Source organism: Arachis ipaensis, chromosome B03, assembly GCF_000816755.2.
Source record: "Arachis ipaensis cultivar K30076 chromosome B03, Araip1.1, whole genome shotgun sequence".
Lineage (NCBI taxonomy): Eukaryota > Viridiplantae > Streptophyta > Magnoliopsida > Fabales > Fabaceae > Arachis > Arachis ipaensis.
In genome coordinates, this window is record NC_029787.2 from 127,966,139 (window position 1) to 127,980,682 (window position 14,544).

The 14,544-nt window shown below is 34.5% G+C and overlaps 2 protein-coding genes across 3 annotated transcripts in view; one reads left to right on the forward strand and one right to left on the reverse strand.

Annotated features, from left to right (window-relative positions):
- Positions 1-7,913, forward strand: part of LOC107631817 (mediator of RNA polymerase II transcription subunit 23) — a 12,388-nt gene extending 4,475 nt beyond the window's left edge. Inside the window, 14 exon segments of the mRNA XM_016335377.2 lie at positions 183-266; positions 538-632; positions 1,135-1,297; positions 1,392-1,637; positions 2,659-2,829; positions 3,131-3,244; positions 3,324-3,449; positions 4,224-4,372; positions 4,546-4,786; positions 4,891-5,641; positions 6,333-6,514; positions 7,031-7,134; positions 7,226-7,457; positions 7,563-7,913. Of these exon segments, the coding sequence (XP_016190863.2) occupies positions 183-266; positions 538-632; positions 1,135-1,297; positions 1,392-1,637; positions 2,659-2,829; positions 3,131-3,244; positions 3,324-3,449; positions 4,224-4,372; positions 4,546-4,786; positions 4,891-5,641; positions 6,333-6,514; positions 7,031-7,134; positions 7,226-7,427 (2,628 nt within the window). The 3' untranslated portion in view covers positions 7,428-7,457; positions 7,563-7,913.
- LOC107631819 (protein TIFY 7) lies at positions 9,052-11,705 on the reverse strand. Of its 2 annotated transcripts, none has more exons than XM_016335380.2 (7): positions 11,385-11,705; positions 10,784-10,920; positions 10,156-10,418; positions 9,979-10,066; positions 9,616-9,898; positions 9,437-9,494; positions 9,052-9,357 (listed from the first exon to the last, which is right to left on the reverse strand). In XM_016335380.2, the coding sequence occupies exons 1-7, from the start codon at positions 11,467-11,469 to the stop codon at positions 9,237-9,239; spliced, it is 1,035 nt and encodes a 344-aa protein (XP_016190866.1). In that variant the 5' UTR covers positions 11,470-11,705; the 3' UTR covers positions 9,052-9,236. The 2 variants fall into 2 exon arrangements, with proteins under 2 accessions (XP_016190866.1, XP_016190865.1); XM_016335379.2 differs by having other exon boundaries at positions 9,437-9,509.

The following is a 14,544-nucleotide window of genomic DNA, read 5'->3' on the forward strand; positions in this document are numbered from 1 at the left end:
CTCATTACTTTTCTTATTTGAAATTACTGAAATTTCATTGAGAGGGAAGCGGTTACGAGTTTCTTGGTGCTTGTTTTCCTCTTTGAACAACTAGAAATGAATTATTTAATTGTTACATCTAGTTCAGAGCAATAACTTATGTATTTGTTTATTTACATTTTTTATACAATATTTATGTGCAGGTTATACCCAGCATTGCGATTGTTGAAACGTACACTAGATTGTTGCTCGTCTCACCTCATTCATTATTTCGCTCACATTTCAATGTAATTTCCTTTAAAATTCTTGCCTCTTATGTTATTCTTTTAAAAGGCGTATTATGTATGCTTGAGAAAAGTTAAAATACATTGTTCTTTGATCTCTCACTTCATCTGCTTGATCTTATGGTGTCAGGAAATCTCTTAATGCATCTTTTTTAAGTTTGCATGAAGTTGTTTGGATGACCTTCTGTTGACCCTCCATATTGTTCATATCTAACATTTTATGTGCTTGCTTATTGCTATTATAAACATATGTTGACAGTGCTACTTTTTGCAGCATTTAGTGCAAAAAAATTCTTCGTTATTGAGCAAGTCTGGAGTAACACTTTTGTTGCTTGAGATATTGAACTACCGGTTACTTCCACTTTACAGGTGATTATTCTGTATGCCACAATTTGTTTTAATAAAAGAAGAATTTCATTAAGGCAGAAAGAAGAATTATACAAGATAGAGAGGATAAGAGGTCCTGTATACAAGAGCAAAAAACAATCAAAAGAGTTATCTACTAAAGCATAGTTTTCAATCTCTCAACATGTTTGAGAGGGAAATTCCTATAAAGAGCTTTACACCAAACTGATGGTGCAAAAACGCTAGTCCTATCCTATAAAACTTGCTTGTCAAAAAATTTGCTATTGAAGGTGCATGCATTACGCTCCAACCAAGTACTCTGGATAGTGACATATACTGCACATTGTGTAGGAGCTTACTTTTTGTTTTTGTTTGGCCAATTTTGTTTGAAGGTGTTTCAAGGTCTATAGGGTTTTATCATCTAAACCTCTAACTTTCAGAAAAGGACTTAGATGAAGACGTATCTTCTATTTGGCAGTGAATTGGATTATTCTCGATGTTTTAATTGAAGTTTCATTTCGTTTAGGTACCATGGAAAAAACAAAGTCTTGATGTTTGATGTGACAAAGATTATGTCTGCCCTAAGAGGCAAAAGAGGAGATCATCGAATATTCAGATTAGCTGAAAACCTATGCCTGAATCTTATTTTCTCATTGAGAGATTTCTTCTTTGTTAGAAGGGAAGGAAAGGTGGTTGCTTTGCTCTCCAGGCTTGAACATATATTAGCTTGCTTGTCATTCTGGAACAGACTGAGGCTTTATTTTCCCCCCTACTATTTTACAGGGTCCATCTGAATTTACGGAGACCTTGAACCGAGCAGCTGTTGTAACACTTGCTATACTTATTAAAACACGTGGGGTTGCAGATGCTGATCACCTGCATTATCTACAAAGTATGTTGGAACAAACATTGGCAACAAGCCATCATACATGGTCAGAAAAAACACTACGCTTCTTCCCTCCAGCTTTGCGTGAAGCATTGAGTGGCCGAATGGATAATCGAAGCCAGGAAATAAAATCATGGCAGCAGGTTGGTTATTCAAGTTTTCTTTTCATATCTGCATATGTACTGGCATGCCTTCTAAAATGGTAAAGATTAAAGTCATGGAATAGTGTCTTTTGTTATCTCAACCTGCTACTGTTATTTTGAAAATTATTCGTTAAAGAAAGAGGGATGCGAACTTCAATAACTAGGAAATATTCAATAGATGAAAGATAAATCTTAGCACTTCTGAATTATCATGCATGATAACAAAAGGAAGGACCTTTGCATGCCAAACTTTTTATACTATTCAACACAGTAGGTCTCTCCATCTGTGCATCAATAAATGAATGCTTATCAATCACATCGTCCTTAAATCTAAAGAAATCGAAAAAAAATTTCTGCTTATATAGTATTTTGTAGTATAACATTTAAAGAAATAAAAACTTAAAGCTATTCCTTTTGCGAAACCCTGTGATACATAACACTAGAGTGGGAAAGATAGACAACTGTTATTTTTAACATTTTGATGGTTATAATCCCTTTAGTGCCATGATAACAATTAGATTCCTATGTTTTCTGGGGCCCTTAACTAAAAAGGTGTGCCTCAGCAGCCAATGTGTGCTAGGTACTGATCCATTCTAGGACTTTGTCTTAGTGGATTAGGTCCAACTGTTGTTTGCGCTGGTCCAAACTTTGAACTTCAAAGCCTAAATGGATTTTATATGCCTGAGCATCTTAGAGAATCTTACTAGGACAGTAGGACCAAAACCTAACAACTTAACCTTCTAGGATGGTTGATCCTTGGCATGAACCAGTAAATTACCATACATGTTTATTTTGAAGTTGTGGTATGTATGAAGTTTATAAATTAAGCATGGCATGAACTGCCGCTATGTATTAGATTACATTTTTAAGAAATAACTAGCTGAGTAGAAGTTTTTGCTTTATGAAACATGGTTAGAGGTAAAGAGGCTAGTGAATATGTTGTTGGAAATATGTTTTTATTAATTATGGTTTTTTTTACTCCCTCTTGGTATGTAAATTTACTTTGGAGACACTTTTGCAGACAGAATCCACTGTCCTAATCCAGTGCACCCAGCTTCTTTCACCGTCAGCTGATCCTAGTTATGTTATGACCTATATCAATCATAGTTTCCCTCAGCACCGACGATATTTGTGTGCAGGTGCATTGACATTAATGCATGGCCAAGCAGAAAACATTAACACCGGGAACCTGGTATTATTCTTTTCACTGTCATCTTAATGATACACTTTGTGTTGGTAGCTGCTAGAACTTTACAAGATTAAAAATGAATTACCATTTGCTTATTGTCTGCCACTTTCTGAACATTCTTGTCTAGCTCTTTTCTTTAATTTCTGAAACACTCTTGCAACAATAATTAAAATGTTCATCGTTAATGGGGTGGGATACATGGAACAATCAATGCCATGATCTTTATAAAAACCTAAATTTTTACTAAAATCACAATAGGTTTAGTTCATGACGAAAATTCAGCAAGTTCTCCATATTTGTCTAGGGACGCGTGCTGAAGGAATTTTCTCCTGAAGAGGTGACAGCTAACATTTACACAATGGTGGATGTTCTGCTTCATCACATGCAGGTGGAGCTCCAGCAAGGACATTCCTTACAGGTTAATAGCTCTTACTAGGCTTTTTGTATGTCAGTATCTGTTGATCGATATTCAATATTCATCTAGTTTTTCTTGACAGGACCTTCTATCAAAAGCTTGTGCAACCATTGCCTTCTTTGTCTGGACACACGAGTTACTTCCTTTGGATATCTTGCTTTTAGCACTTATTGATCGCGATGATGACCCACATGCTTTGCGTGTTGTGGTATGTGTATTTTTACCTCTATCTGTGGATGTTTTAGTAGTGTTTACCATTGCAAAATTTGAACCATTTAAGAATTGGTGATCAAATTCCTTGCTGTTTGACATGGGAATAAAAAAATGTGATATCATATTGAAGCCTTATTGTCAGCTATGTTTGTATCGTCTTTACTAACCATGTCTTCTTTCGATGCTAAGGTCCTTGAACAAAACTGCTGTTGCATGACTAAGGTCCTAGATTTATTTTTCTCTTACTAGCCCCTCTTTTTCCTCTGCTGAATGCAACCGGGACTTTTGGGGAGAACATTTAATACTAGGGTTCTGCTAGTTAGTTCCTGAATGTAGTGGTTAAGATTTCGATAGTGGAAATCTTCAAAGCTTTTAATGCATCAATAAATTGGAAACTTAGGAAAAAGATTATTTTAAGTAAAACTTTTGATAAAAATGTTTATCAAAACATTTAATATTAATGTAACCAAGATGAGAAAAGTCACTTAGCTGTTTGAATTCTTGTATTCCTAAATGCTTAAGCTATTTGAAAGCCCATTTACAAGTTCTGTGTTTCAATTTTTAATGACTTTTCAAATTTCATGCACAAACGTAAAATCTGACTACCCAAGTACATTTAATATAAAATTATGTTAATTTCAAAAGATAATATATAAAATTATGTTAACCCAAAGTAATGTTGCTTCCTATTATTCAGAATTTTAAAAGAATGTTTTATCTAGCATTTGGTTGTCTCTAAAGATGAATAATGTTATGACCAATGTTACAGATTAGTCTACTTGATAGACAAGAGCTTCAGCAAAGAGTGAAACTCTTCTGTATTACACATGGCCCCCATGAACATTGGCTTTACACAGGAGTATACAAGCGGGTAGAGGTACAAAAGGCTCTTGGAAATCACCTCTCAGGGAAGGATAGGTATACTAAATTCAGTCTTTCCCGATGAGATAAAGTATGCTTTTATTTTTTTCGTGTTTGATGTTTCTATAAAATTAGGTAATTTTATCCAGATGCCCCTTCATGTGTACAGTTTTTCATTGCAAAGCTCTGAAAGTTGCATGCCCTGACACTAGCTGTATCAAACTTTCCAGGTTCCCTGTGTTCTTTGATGATATTGCAGCACGTTTGCTTCCAGTCATCCCCTTTATTATTTATAGACTTATTGAAAATGATGCTATGGATCCAGCAGACAGAATACTGTGCATGTATTCTACATTACTTGCTTACCACCCTTTTAGATTTACGTTTGTTCGTGATATACTTGCATACTTCTATGGTCACCTTCCTCCAAAGCTTATTGTCCGTATACTCAATGTACTTGATATCAGCAAGGTATAAAAACCACCTGCTTTCTGGGTAGTCTTGTTTTGTTTCCTTAAGGTTGCATAAAATGGTATTTACTTTTGCAACTATAATTGGATGCGTATGTATTTCAGATTCCCTTCTCTGAGTCATTCCCGCAGCAACTAACTTCACCAAATCCTGCTGTGTGTCCTCCTCTGGATTATTTTGCAACTCTGTTATTGGGGTTAGTGAATAATGTTATCCCACCATTGCATAACAATTCAAAATCTGGATCAATGGTAGATGCAACAAAACATAACAAGCCTCCAGCTATGTCTCAGTCTGGACCAGCAAATTCTTCTGAGGGCCAGAAGGCATTCCACCAAATTCAGGATCCTGGCACATATACTCAGCTAGTTCTCGAGACAGCTGTCCTTGAAATACTTTCCCTTCCTGTATCTGCCTCTCAGATAGTGCAATCTCTGGTTCAGATTATTGTTAATATACAACCAACACTGATACAGTCCAACGGTGGTCTCCAGAGTGGTTCAACAGGGCAAGGTTCAGTTTTACCAACATCGCCTTCAGGGGGAAGCTCAGATTCTCTTGGGGCAAGCAGATCAACTCCTTCAAATTCTGGAATAAATACATCTAATTTTGCTTCACGAAGTGGTTATACATGCCAACAACTGTCTTGCTTGTTAATCCAAGCTTGTGGCCTCCTACTGGCTCAGCTTCCTTCCGATTTTCACTTTCAGCTTTACTTGGAGACGACACGAGTTATAAAAGAAAACTGGTGGCTTACAGATTGGAAAAGGTCACTTGGTGAAATAGACTCTGCCGTTGGCTATGCTTTGTTAGATCCAACTTGGGCTGCACAGGACAATACCTCAACAGCTATTGGTATGGTTTTGCAGAGGCATTGTCTCCTAAAGATTACATTGCTTAAGTCATAACATTGGAACTTTCTTCTTTTTTCCCCCTTGGTAACAATCATAGTGTCATACTGTTAGATTTCAAATTTTATATATCAATCTCTCATTGATATTACAAGATGCAACTCAATTGGTGACATTTTCCTAACCGAAATATATATGAATTCCTTGACCAAGGATCTCTGAGGTTGGCATGTAAAAGTTTCCAACATGCACAATTTCCCTTGAGGTATTTATGCCTTTAAGGGATAAATAGGGCTGGATAAAATACTGGGTCAATATAAGATTCTAAAAGATGTCATTTGCCCAAAATTAGATTCTCTAGTTATATTAAGGTAGAAGCCAACTGATAGGGTGGAAGTTCTTGAAGTTTCTCTTTTCAGAGAATTTTTTCTTTTTCTTTTTCTTTTTTTTTTTCAATTTCAAATAGTAGATTAACTAAAAGAACATGGAACTAGCTTCGGGTTTGAAACTGTATTTTGTTATCTTTTTTATAATTCAATCTTCCAATGGATAATTATTAATTTTTTGTACTTCATTATCAGCATTATCTGCATGGAAATTGAAATCTGGTACCTAGATTTATGCTTGGTAGGATAGGATATGCTTGATGATAATTAGGCAAGCTTCCGAGTCATGGTCTTGGCTTGTAATTTCAGGGAATATTGTTGCCTTGCTTCATTCTTTCTTCAGTAACCTCCCTCAGGAATGGTTAGAAGGGGCGCATGTTATCATCAAGCAACTTCAGCCCATAAAATCAGTTGCAATGTTGAGGATAGCATTTCGTATCATTGGTCCACTCCTTCCAAAACTTGCCAATGCTCATTCACTGTTCATCAAGGTACAGAAAACATTCATTTTCACCATTTTAGGAAATTTTCATGCTATGTGTGAATATGCTTACAATAAGAATGTGATCAGGCTGAGCTTGTGCGTATCCTTCACTAGTATTATCACAGTATCAATAATTTCTCTCTTTCCTTTGTCCTTGACGTAAACATGAATATGGAACCATGATAGAAAAAGTGGAGAGAGAGAATTCTGATATGATATAAATGATAGTATCTGATACTATAGTAGAGAGGAATGGGAAGCTTGCTGTGCAAGCTACATAGTGGTAGGTCAGTCGTTCTGATTCTACAGTAGAAAGCTTGGTATTTCCAATGTACCCAAGTTCAATGCTTTGGTTTCACAAAACCTTGGATTTAATTATTGGTGGGGGGAAAAAAAATTCTTTGTGGCTATTGTCTTTAGAGATTAGGGTTGTGAGTAATTTTTTTTTTCTTTTTGGACGGCTCATATGGGTTACTAAGATTTTCTGGTATTTGTGTTTTTCCTCCCAACCGTTCATTGTCAGACTCTGTCATTACTCTTAAGCATACTTGTGGATGTATTTGGAAAAAACTCCCAACCACCAGCTGCCGTTGAAGCATCGGAAGTAGCTGATCTCATTGACTTCCTGTAAGTTCTCTACTCGTTGATCTAAAATGTGGCTCCTAAAGTTTATCTTGTGCTGCCTGCTGCTTATTTTTCTATGATACTTGGTGTTCAGCCATCACGCCGTCCATTATGAAGGTCAGGGAGGACCAGTGCAAGCTAGCAGCAAACCTAGACCAGATGTTTTGGCTCTTATTGGAAGGGCGTCAGAGAATCTTCGTCCGGACATTCAGCATCTGCTTTCACACCTAAAACCTGATGTGAATTCTTCTGTATACGCTGCATCTCATCCAAAGTTGGTACAGAATCCGACTTAGGCGGGTAGTGTATACCCTCAGCAAGTCGGGGTAAGTGGTGAGGAGAAAGAAACTTCAAGCTTTATTCTTCTCAGCTAAACATTCCCATGTATACAGAGATCAAATATTTGTTACCTTTGTATTGGAACCCTGCAGGTAGTCACGCTAACATTTTTGTACATGGGGCCTGTTTAGTGTTAAGAAGTGGGAATGCCTCCAGGACTGAACATGTTTCTTTAAAAGCATGTTGTGAAGTACAATCCGGTGACAAACTGACGACAGAATCTAGATATTGTAATTAAGAACCCAACTTAGATTTTACACTTGTATTTCTTCCAAAGTGTCAATGTATATATATGTTGCAATGTTTTCTGTGAAACTTAGGTACTAGGTAATGCCTCATCAATTTTCTTCAGGAGTTACTGTGCATGTACGCCTGTTCATCATCAATCCATATATTAAGCTAAGAGGATGCTTTTGGTGCAGTTGCCCCTTTTCATGGATAAATGATTTGTAATTTTCCATTGATGGCGTGGATAGGAGGATTGTACACGTAAGCGAAGCCAGGAATCTTTATTTGGCCCCAAAAATAAAATATTGAACAAGTGATTTAACGCCTTTTTTTTTCCAAAATTTTATGTGCAGTTGAGCAATTTCCTGTACATTAGTCCCATTCACCTGAGAAGGTTATTAATTATTCCCACTCGTGAAGATCCAATACTCACAATCACATAGTCGCATGCGACAATAGTGCATCCAGTGGGCACCGAACTACCAATGGCAGGTACAGTGTCAGTTAATTTAATTCTCTTCGCTATGGATCCGTGGTATCTTCGCGTGCATGGAAAGTAATCTTGAGCAGCTTTTGTTTGTGTTATTCGCACTAATCAATGTCAATTTGTTCAATAATTATTAACTTAACTGATTTTCTTCCTACAATTTTTCCACTCTAATCACATTTTATTAAAAGATCGATAGTGGCTAGCAAAAAAATATTTTATGTTGGATGTTATAAACCAATGTATTTTTTTTTAGCAAGAAAAATTCATGTGGAGTTTTTTTTTAACACATTCGTATTAGTAAATATAATTTAAAAGTAATCTGAAAGTAATTTATAATTTAGTATTATATGTTAAAAAAATAGATAATTTTAAAGGAGGTAGGTAGAATTAGTGAACTGCTCTATCCAGGGTTTAAAAAGACCACCAATTTTTAATATTTTTGTTCATTATTTGACCAACAAATAAATTTTATTAATTTATTTGTGTAAATTTTGAAAAAATATGGGTGCAAACTGTATTGATTTATGTGTACTATTAGTATAAAATACATATTGAAATACAAATGCTACAATACACATTAAAATAAATTAAAATATACCAAAAACGTTTTTGTAAATTTTTTGACGTTGGAGGGTCAATTTTTTTTTCCCTCTCTCTTTCTGATATTACCTACAAACATGCAAGTACTATTGGATTGTGATGAGTGATGAGAATAAGGCCATGCATAGTTTCAACAAGGACCACACAAAACCTCCGAAAGGACCACAGTGGTGGAGTCGTTGCTAGCTATCTTCTTCATGTTTCTGTTTCCCACGTGATTATTGTCCATGAATGATATTAATATCTCTCTATGATGGTACGAGTTGTAAATTAATTATCTCTTTCGTATTCATTAATTGAATAATGGTCCATGGTAGAACAGAAAATATAAAATTCTAAAACGGGCATTTATTCCCAATGGGATCAATCGTACGTATTAATAGTGGTCCATCCTACAACATTTGAAGTTACAGAAAATACTTGTTCTCTGAAATAGGCTCCTATGATGCTATCCTTGCTTCACTTGTAGTGGTAGAGCATTTGAACCAGTGCTGGTAGCAACATTGTGTTCTGCAGTGCCATACTCCTCACTCTTCTTGTTCAGGTTATATGGTGCTGAATTCATCACCCTGCAAGCATACAAAGTGTGCCATCACAATCACATCAATAATTTCTTCATCCAATCTTGGTCTGTGTATCTATACTAACCTCTCCTTGCGCTTCTCTAGAAAACGAGCCAACGATGCTTTACGAGCCTGTGGCACAGCTGCATCACAGATAGCTAAATTCAATAAATCAAGACTGCAGATTGATTCGTCCGAGTTAATATGTAATTTGCAAATGAAATTCCAAAACAAGAGTGTGAGAAATAATATTGCCAAAAGTACCTGAAGTCAACATAGTGGTTGCGCTGACTACTTTTGGAGGCTCCACCTTACTAACAGAACCGGTGGGAGCCCCGGTCGTTTTAGCAGTCAGAAATTCATCAGTACTAGTGGAGCCACTCCCTGACTGCGCACCGGAATGTGATGAGACGGATAAAGGACTTGGAACACCGGAGCAAGGTGGTGTATTGACAGGCACACTATCACCGGCTCCCAACTTTGAACCAGCTGCCTGAACCTTGGGCTGTGCCAACTCATTGCCAGCCAACAACATAATAGCTTGTGCCTGAAGAAATATCGCCACATTTAAAGTTAACCACGATGGATGCCTGGTTAGTAAGGTGTGAAATAAATGGAGAAAGGTACCTTTTCAGCAGAGATATCTTGGAAGACATTAACAGTACCCGCATAGAAGATTGTAAGTTGTGCAGAAGGTGGAGCTGTTTTCACATTGCTGCTTCAAAAAAAATTGAACCAGATTAAAATAATTGATACAAGTGTGTGCACTGCACACATAAAAATTCAAGGACAAACTCAAATCACCGTTCAGCAACAGCACCGATGGTTGGTGTAATTGGTATTCCCCCAAGTAATGTCTGCTTCACATTAGCACTGCCTATATTCTGAGCAGCCGATGCAAAGTGATTCTTCAGGTATGGATTCCCCACAGAAACTGAAATTGCTTGATTGGAAACTGAAAACATCTTCACATCGTGAGGACGATTCACAGAATTCACATCATGTTGTACAGGATACGGAGTCATGGAAAAATGAAAGCCACCTTGTCCATTGTGATTGAAAGATTTCTAAATAGTAAGAACAAACAATCAACGGAAGGAAGGGAAAAGAACATGTCAGCGGTTTACTTATGGAAGGTTAGATCATTGTGGTGAAGTCAATTTATCACAGGGGAAGTTGGAACTTGGATGTTGAGCAAAACACAAGACATTGGGGGCGGAAAAAACATCAAGCTAAGTTCAGATCTGAAGTGAAGTGAAGTTCATTTCATATACCAGATATAGTAAATAAGCAGAATGAAAACATTTGTCCTCTTCAAGTACAAAGTTGACTTTAAAATAGAACTAAAACTCTAGAAGATTAAATATTGAACTAACTTGTCAATTTCTGAGGAATCTAGAGAAAGTGAGAGAGATGGTAGGTAGTGTGAAACCTGAAGTTCAGGAGCAGGGAACTTTAGAGTGGAGTCAAAAGGCTTCTCATCTTGAGAAACCTTAAAAGACATCAAGTGTGGAACAGCAGAGACTTTGCTTGAGAAAAGCCACTGAGCAGTAGAGCCCTTGGTGAAGCCTACAATACAAATTAGAGACTCAATTTCCCACTCAACACTCAGATCATAGAGTTTCACAACTTGGAATCTATTAATTACCCTATGTCTACCTACTTGTTTATTACAAATACCCAATCAACAAATTGGCAACAACTTCACCATGAATTGTTTTTCCCCCCAAATTGCAAATTTAACATACAACATAAACTACTTCAAGAAAATCTAAACAATAATCATGATTTATTAAGCTCCATTAAGATAACCTACTACACACGGGATGGGACCCCTAATAAATAAGCAATCAAATTGTAAGAACATGATGACATGTTTAATTTTGTAGCTCAAACCAAGCTGCATGCAATCTGAAAAAGTAGAATTGAACCCAGAAAAGGGGAAAAGGGAAAGCAAGGCAAAACTGAATTCACAAGTTTAAGCAGCAAAAGAAGTAGTAGTTAAAGAAGTTGATAGGGAGAAGGGAACATGCCAGAATCTTTGGAGCCATCATCGTTGATCTCTTCTTTGACCACAAGTGGCTCCTTTGAGCTTAGACCCATGAAATCTCTCTCCATTATCACCACTATATTTATATCTATCCAAATTCAATCAACAGAGAGAACCTTCTTCTTCTTCTTCTTTCCCAAAATAGAAACCAAAAGAGAAAAACTTTGTTCCTTCTTCAGAAAAACATGAAGCACAGAGAAACAAAGAAGAACAAAGGAAAATAAAAAGCTGAGAGAAAGAGAGAGGACCAATGCTATCTTGTCACAGAGGTAGAGCAAGTCTCGTGAGATCTTGACCGTTAAATATTTTCACTTTTAATAATCAAAGGTTAATAGCTTCCCGGTAAAGCCGGTTGGGATGGACGGGATAGTCCGGTAAATGAGCACGTGCGCTATGTATTCACACTTCTCAAAGAACGAGGCAGTGAACATTGGGTTGGGTTCCCGTTGTCGGTGACACCTGCTCTCTCATTGGCTAACATTAAGCACGTGACCTCTTGCATTTTAACATTCCTATCCTTTCTATATTTTTGAGGTGGAAAAGATATCATAAATGATAAATTCATAGTTGCTATGCCTTAGCTTTAATTTTAAACATTTCTGGAGAGTACTAATTATAATTAAAATAATAATATTCTAACCCAAAATGAGTTTCATATTCGTAATCCAATAATATTTGATGTGTTTGACAAATGTTGAAAACATGTGCTAGCTCCCCGGCCGCCTAATAATTATTGTGGTCCCTCTCCCTAGTTAGTATATATAGTTATATACATACTCTATTATAGTTATCAAACATATATATACGCTGTTATTTTTTTTCTCTCTTTATATAACTAATCAACTATCAATGTAAACAACAAAAGCAAATAAATGAAGTTGTGATTTGATAATTTGATTAATTTCATATACTATTAGAAAAAATGTGTAACCGAAGAAGGTTTCATGAAATAAAATATTAACGCAATAATATAAGGTAGCATTTATTTTGAGGGGTTAGAATAGAGATGGAAAAATTGAAATCTAGTATCATATTTGTTAGTCGAAAAATTGGTATTAAAATTTCAATCTTTATTTTTAAAATTTTAGTATTTCAATATCTCTAAAAGTGAAAACTTCCTCTAGCATTTTATTATTATTCGTCGTCGTAGTTTAAATATAAGAAAAATTAGTGACGCATTTTTCAAACTTTAATATTAGTAAAATATAGGCTAATATGCTATATTTCAAATGATATAGTCTTTTCATATTCACTTAGAAATCGCGGATTCAAGTCTCACTCTTAACTTTGAAAAAAAAAATATTAGTAAAATATAGTTGTTTTGTTACATTATTACTCTGTGTTATTATTTAGGATTTTGCTAGGTAGACAATGGTTAATTGTTTATATTGTTTAGTATTTTTATTATTTACTTATACTTTTTTTATTATTTATTAAGACTTTGCTAAGTTGACAATGGCTATTGTGAACAATATGAATAATAAGCTCTAAAATTGACCTAATAAAGTAAAAACATACTACATTAGTCACCAAAAAAAAAAACACACACTACATTATAAATTACTCATCTAAATCTTAATATTAGAATAATCATCTGCACACCTAATAAATTGAATATTTAATATATCTATTGTTCACATTATTTAATATTTTTATTATCTATTTATATTTTTTCTATGGAAAAATATAGGATACCAACATATTATCTGCCAACTTCTGCCAACTCTTATTTATGATTGTGTTTTATGGAAGTATATTCGTGGATGTGTCTAATAATTAATATATTTTAAATACATATATAAAGAGACACATTTAAAAAATATATCTATAAAGACACTTCTATTAAATACAAACATTTTTATTAGACACATCCACAAACACACTTCCATAAAACACAATTATAAATAAGAGTTGGCAGAAGTTGGCAGATATGCTGTTGGTAACGTAGCGGAACCGTTTCTCTATTTATTATATCATATATCAACATGCGCATGCTATTCAATCCGAACCAAGCATTATAAAATTAGTTATGAATATGCAGTTGTAGAAGTAAAATTGTGTAAGCAACGCAACACTGCACCCATGCATATTGTAATATAATAATGGATACGTAATCCTAAACTGAAAGCAACGTAATACCACGCCTTTGTTCTGTAACATTGTTTACATCTACATTTTAATTACAAAATCAGTATAAATATATAGTATCCTAAATTAATCCGAACCAAAGACGAAGATGCAATAAATTTTTTATTTCTGTCACCATCCTATTTATTAAAAAATTATTTGCTTTCGGCCTGCATCTTCAATAACGCAAAGCAGTAGTATTAAACTATTAATATATGGGGATTCTACTCTGAGGAGTGAGGAGTGAGAAGTGAGAACTTCCTTGGAAAAGAAAATATTTAAAAGAAAGGTACTTTATTATACATATTAAAATTGGGAAAGTATAATTTTTTTATAATTATTTTTTATTATCTTATTATTATTTAAAATATAGGTTTTATTATTTTCAATTTATCTTTTATTCTATAAAAAAAATCTATAAACTTATATTTTTACCATATAATTTTTTTTTAAAAAAAATATAAAGTCAAACAGAACATGAAAGGGAAAAATATTGATGTGTTGAAAAAGTTAAAAATGATGGACCTACCTTTTAAAAACGAATGAATATATACTAATAGAGACTAATAGACATTATCCCTTGTTAATTTATACATCGCCACACAATTGTATTTGGGTGCGAGGGGCGACAAATATGTATACGCTTATGAAACGTGAGCCACAATGTGCCTGAAAGAGAAATCGAAAATTTAACAATAACACGCAGATATTTTCGTTAATTCTTGTGTTATTATCTTACTGAAAAATGAGATAAAAATAGAAGAGAAATGGGTAAAATTTGGTAAAATTACAGACTTATTATTTGATTAATAAAAAAACAAAATGCTTAAAGATATTAACGTAATTTTATTTCGTTATAATTGTCTTTCTTTTTATTTTTTTATTTAAACAAAAAGAATATTTTATTTTTTATTTATTAATTTTCTCTTCATCTAAATAACACACAAAAAAATTATTTTTTTTTCTTATTTTTTTGCTTTGTATTTTTTTTATCATTTATTCAAATAATATTTTAG

Coding starts and splice junctions, on each gene's coding strand:
- LOC107631819 (XM_016335379.2), bottom strand. CDS start 11,469: ATGGAGAGAGATTTCATGGGTCTAAGCTCAAAGGAGCCACTTGTGGTC. Junction 10,419..10,783: donor TCCCTGCTCCTGAACTTCAG/GTTTCACACTAC, acceptor CTTACTATTTAG/AAATCTTTCAATCACAATGG. Junction 9,510..9,615: donor AACCACTATGTTGACTTCAG/GTACTTTTGGCA, acceptor TATTGAATTTAG/CTATCTGTGATGCAGCTGTG.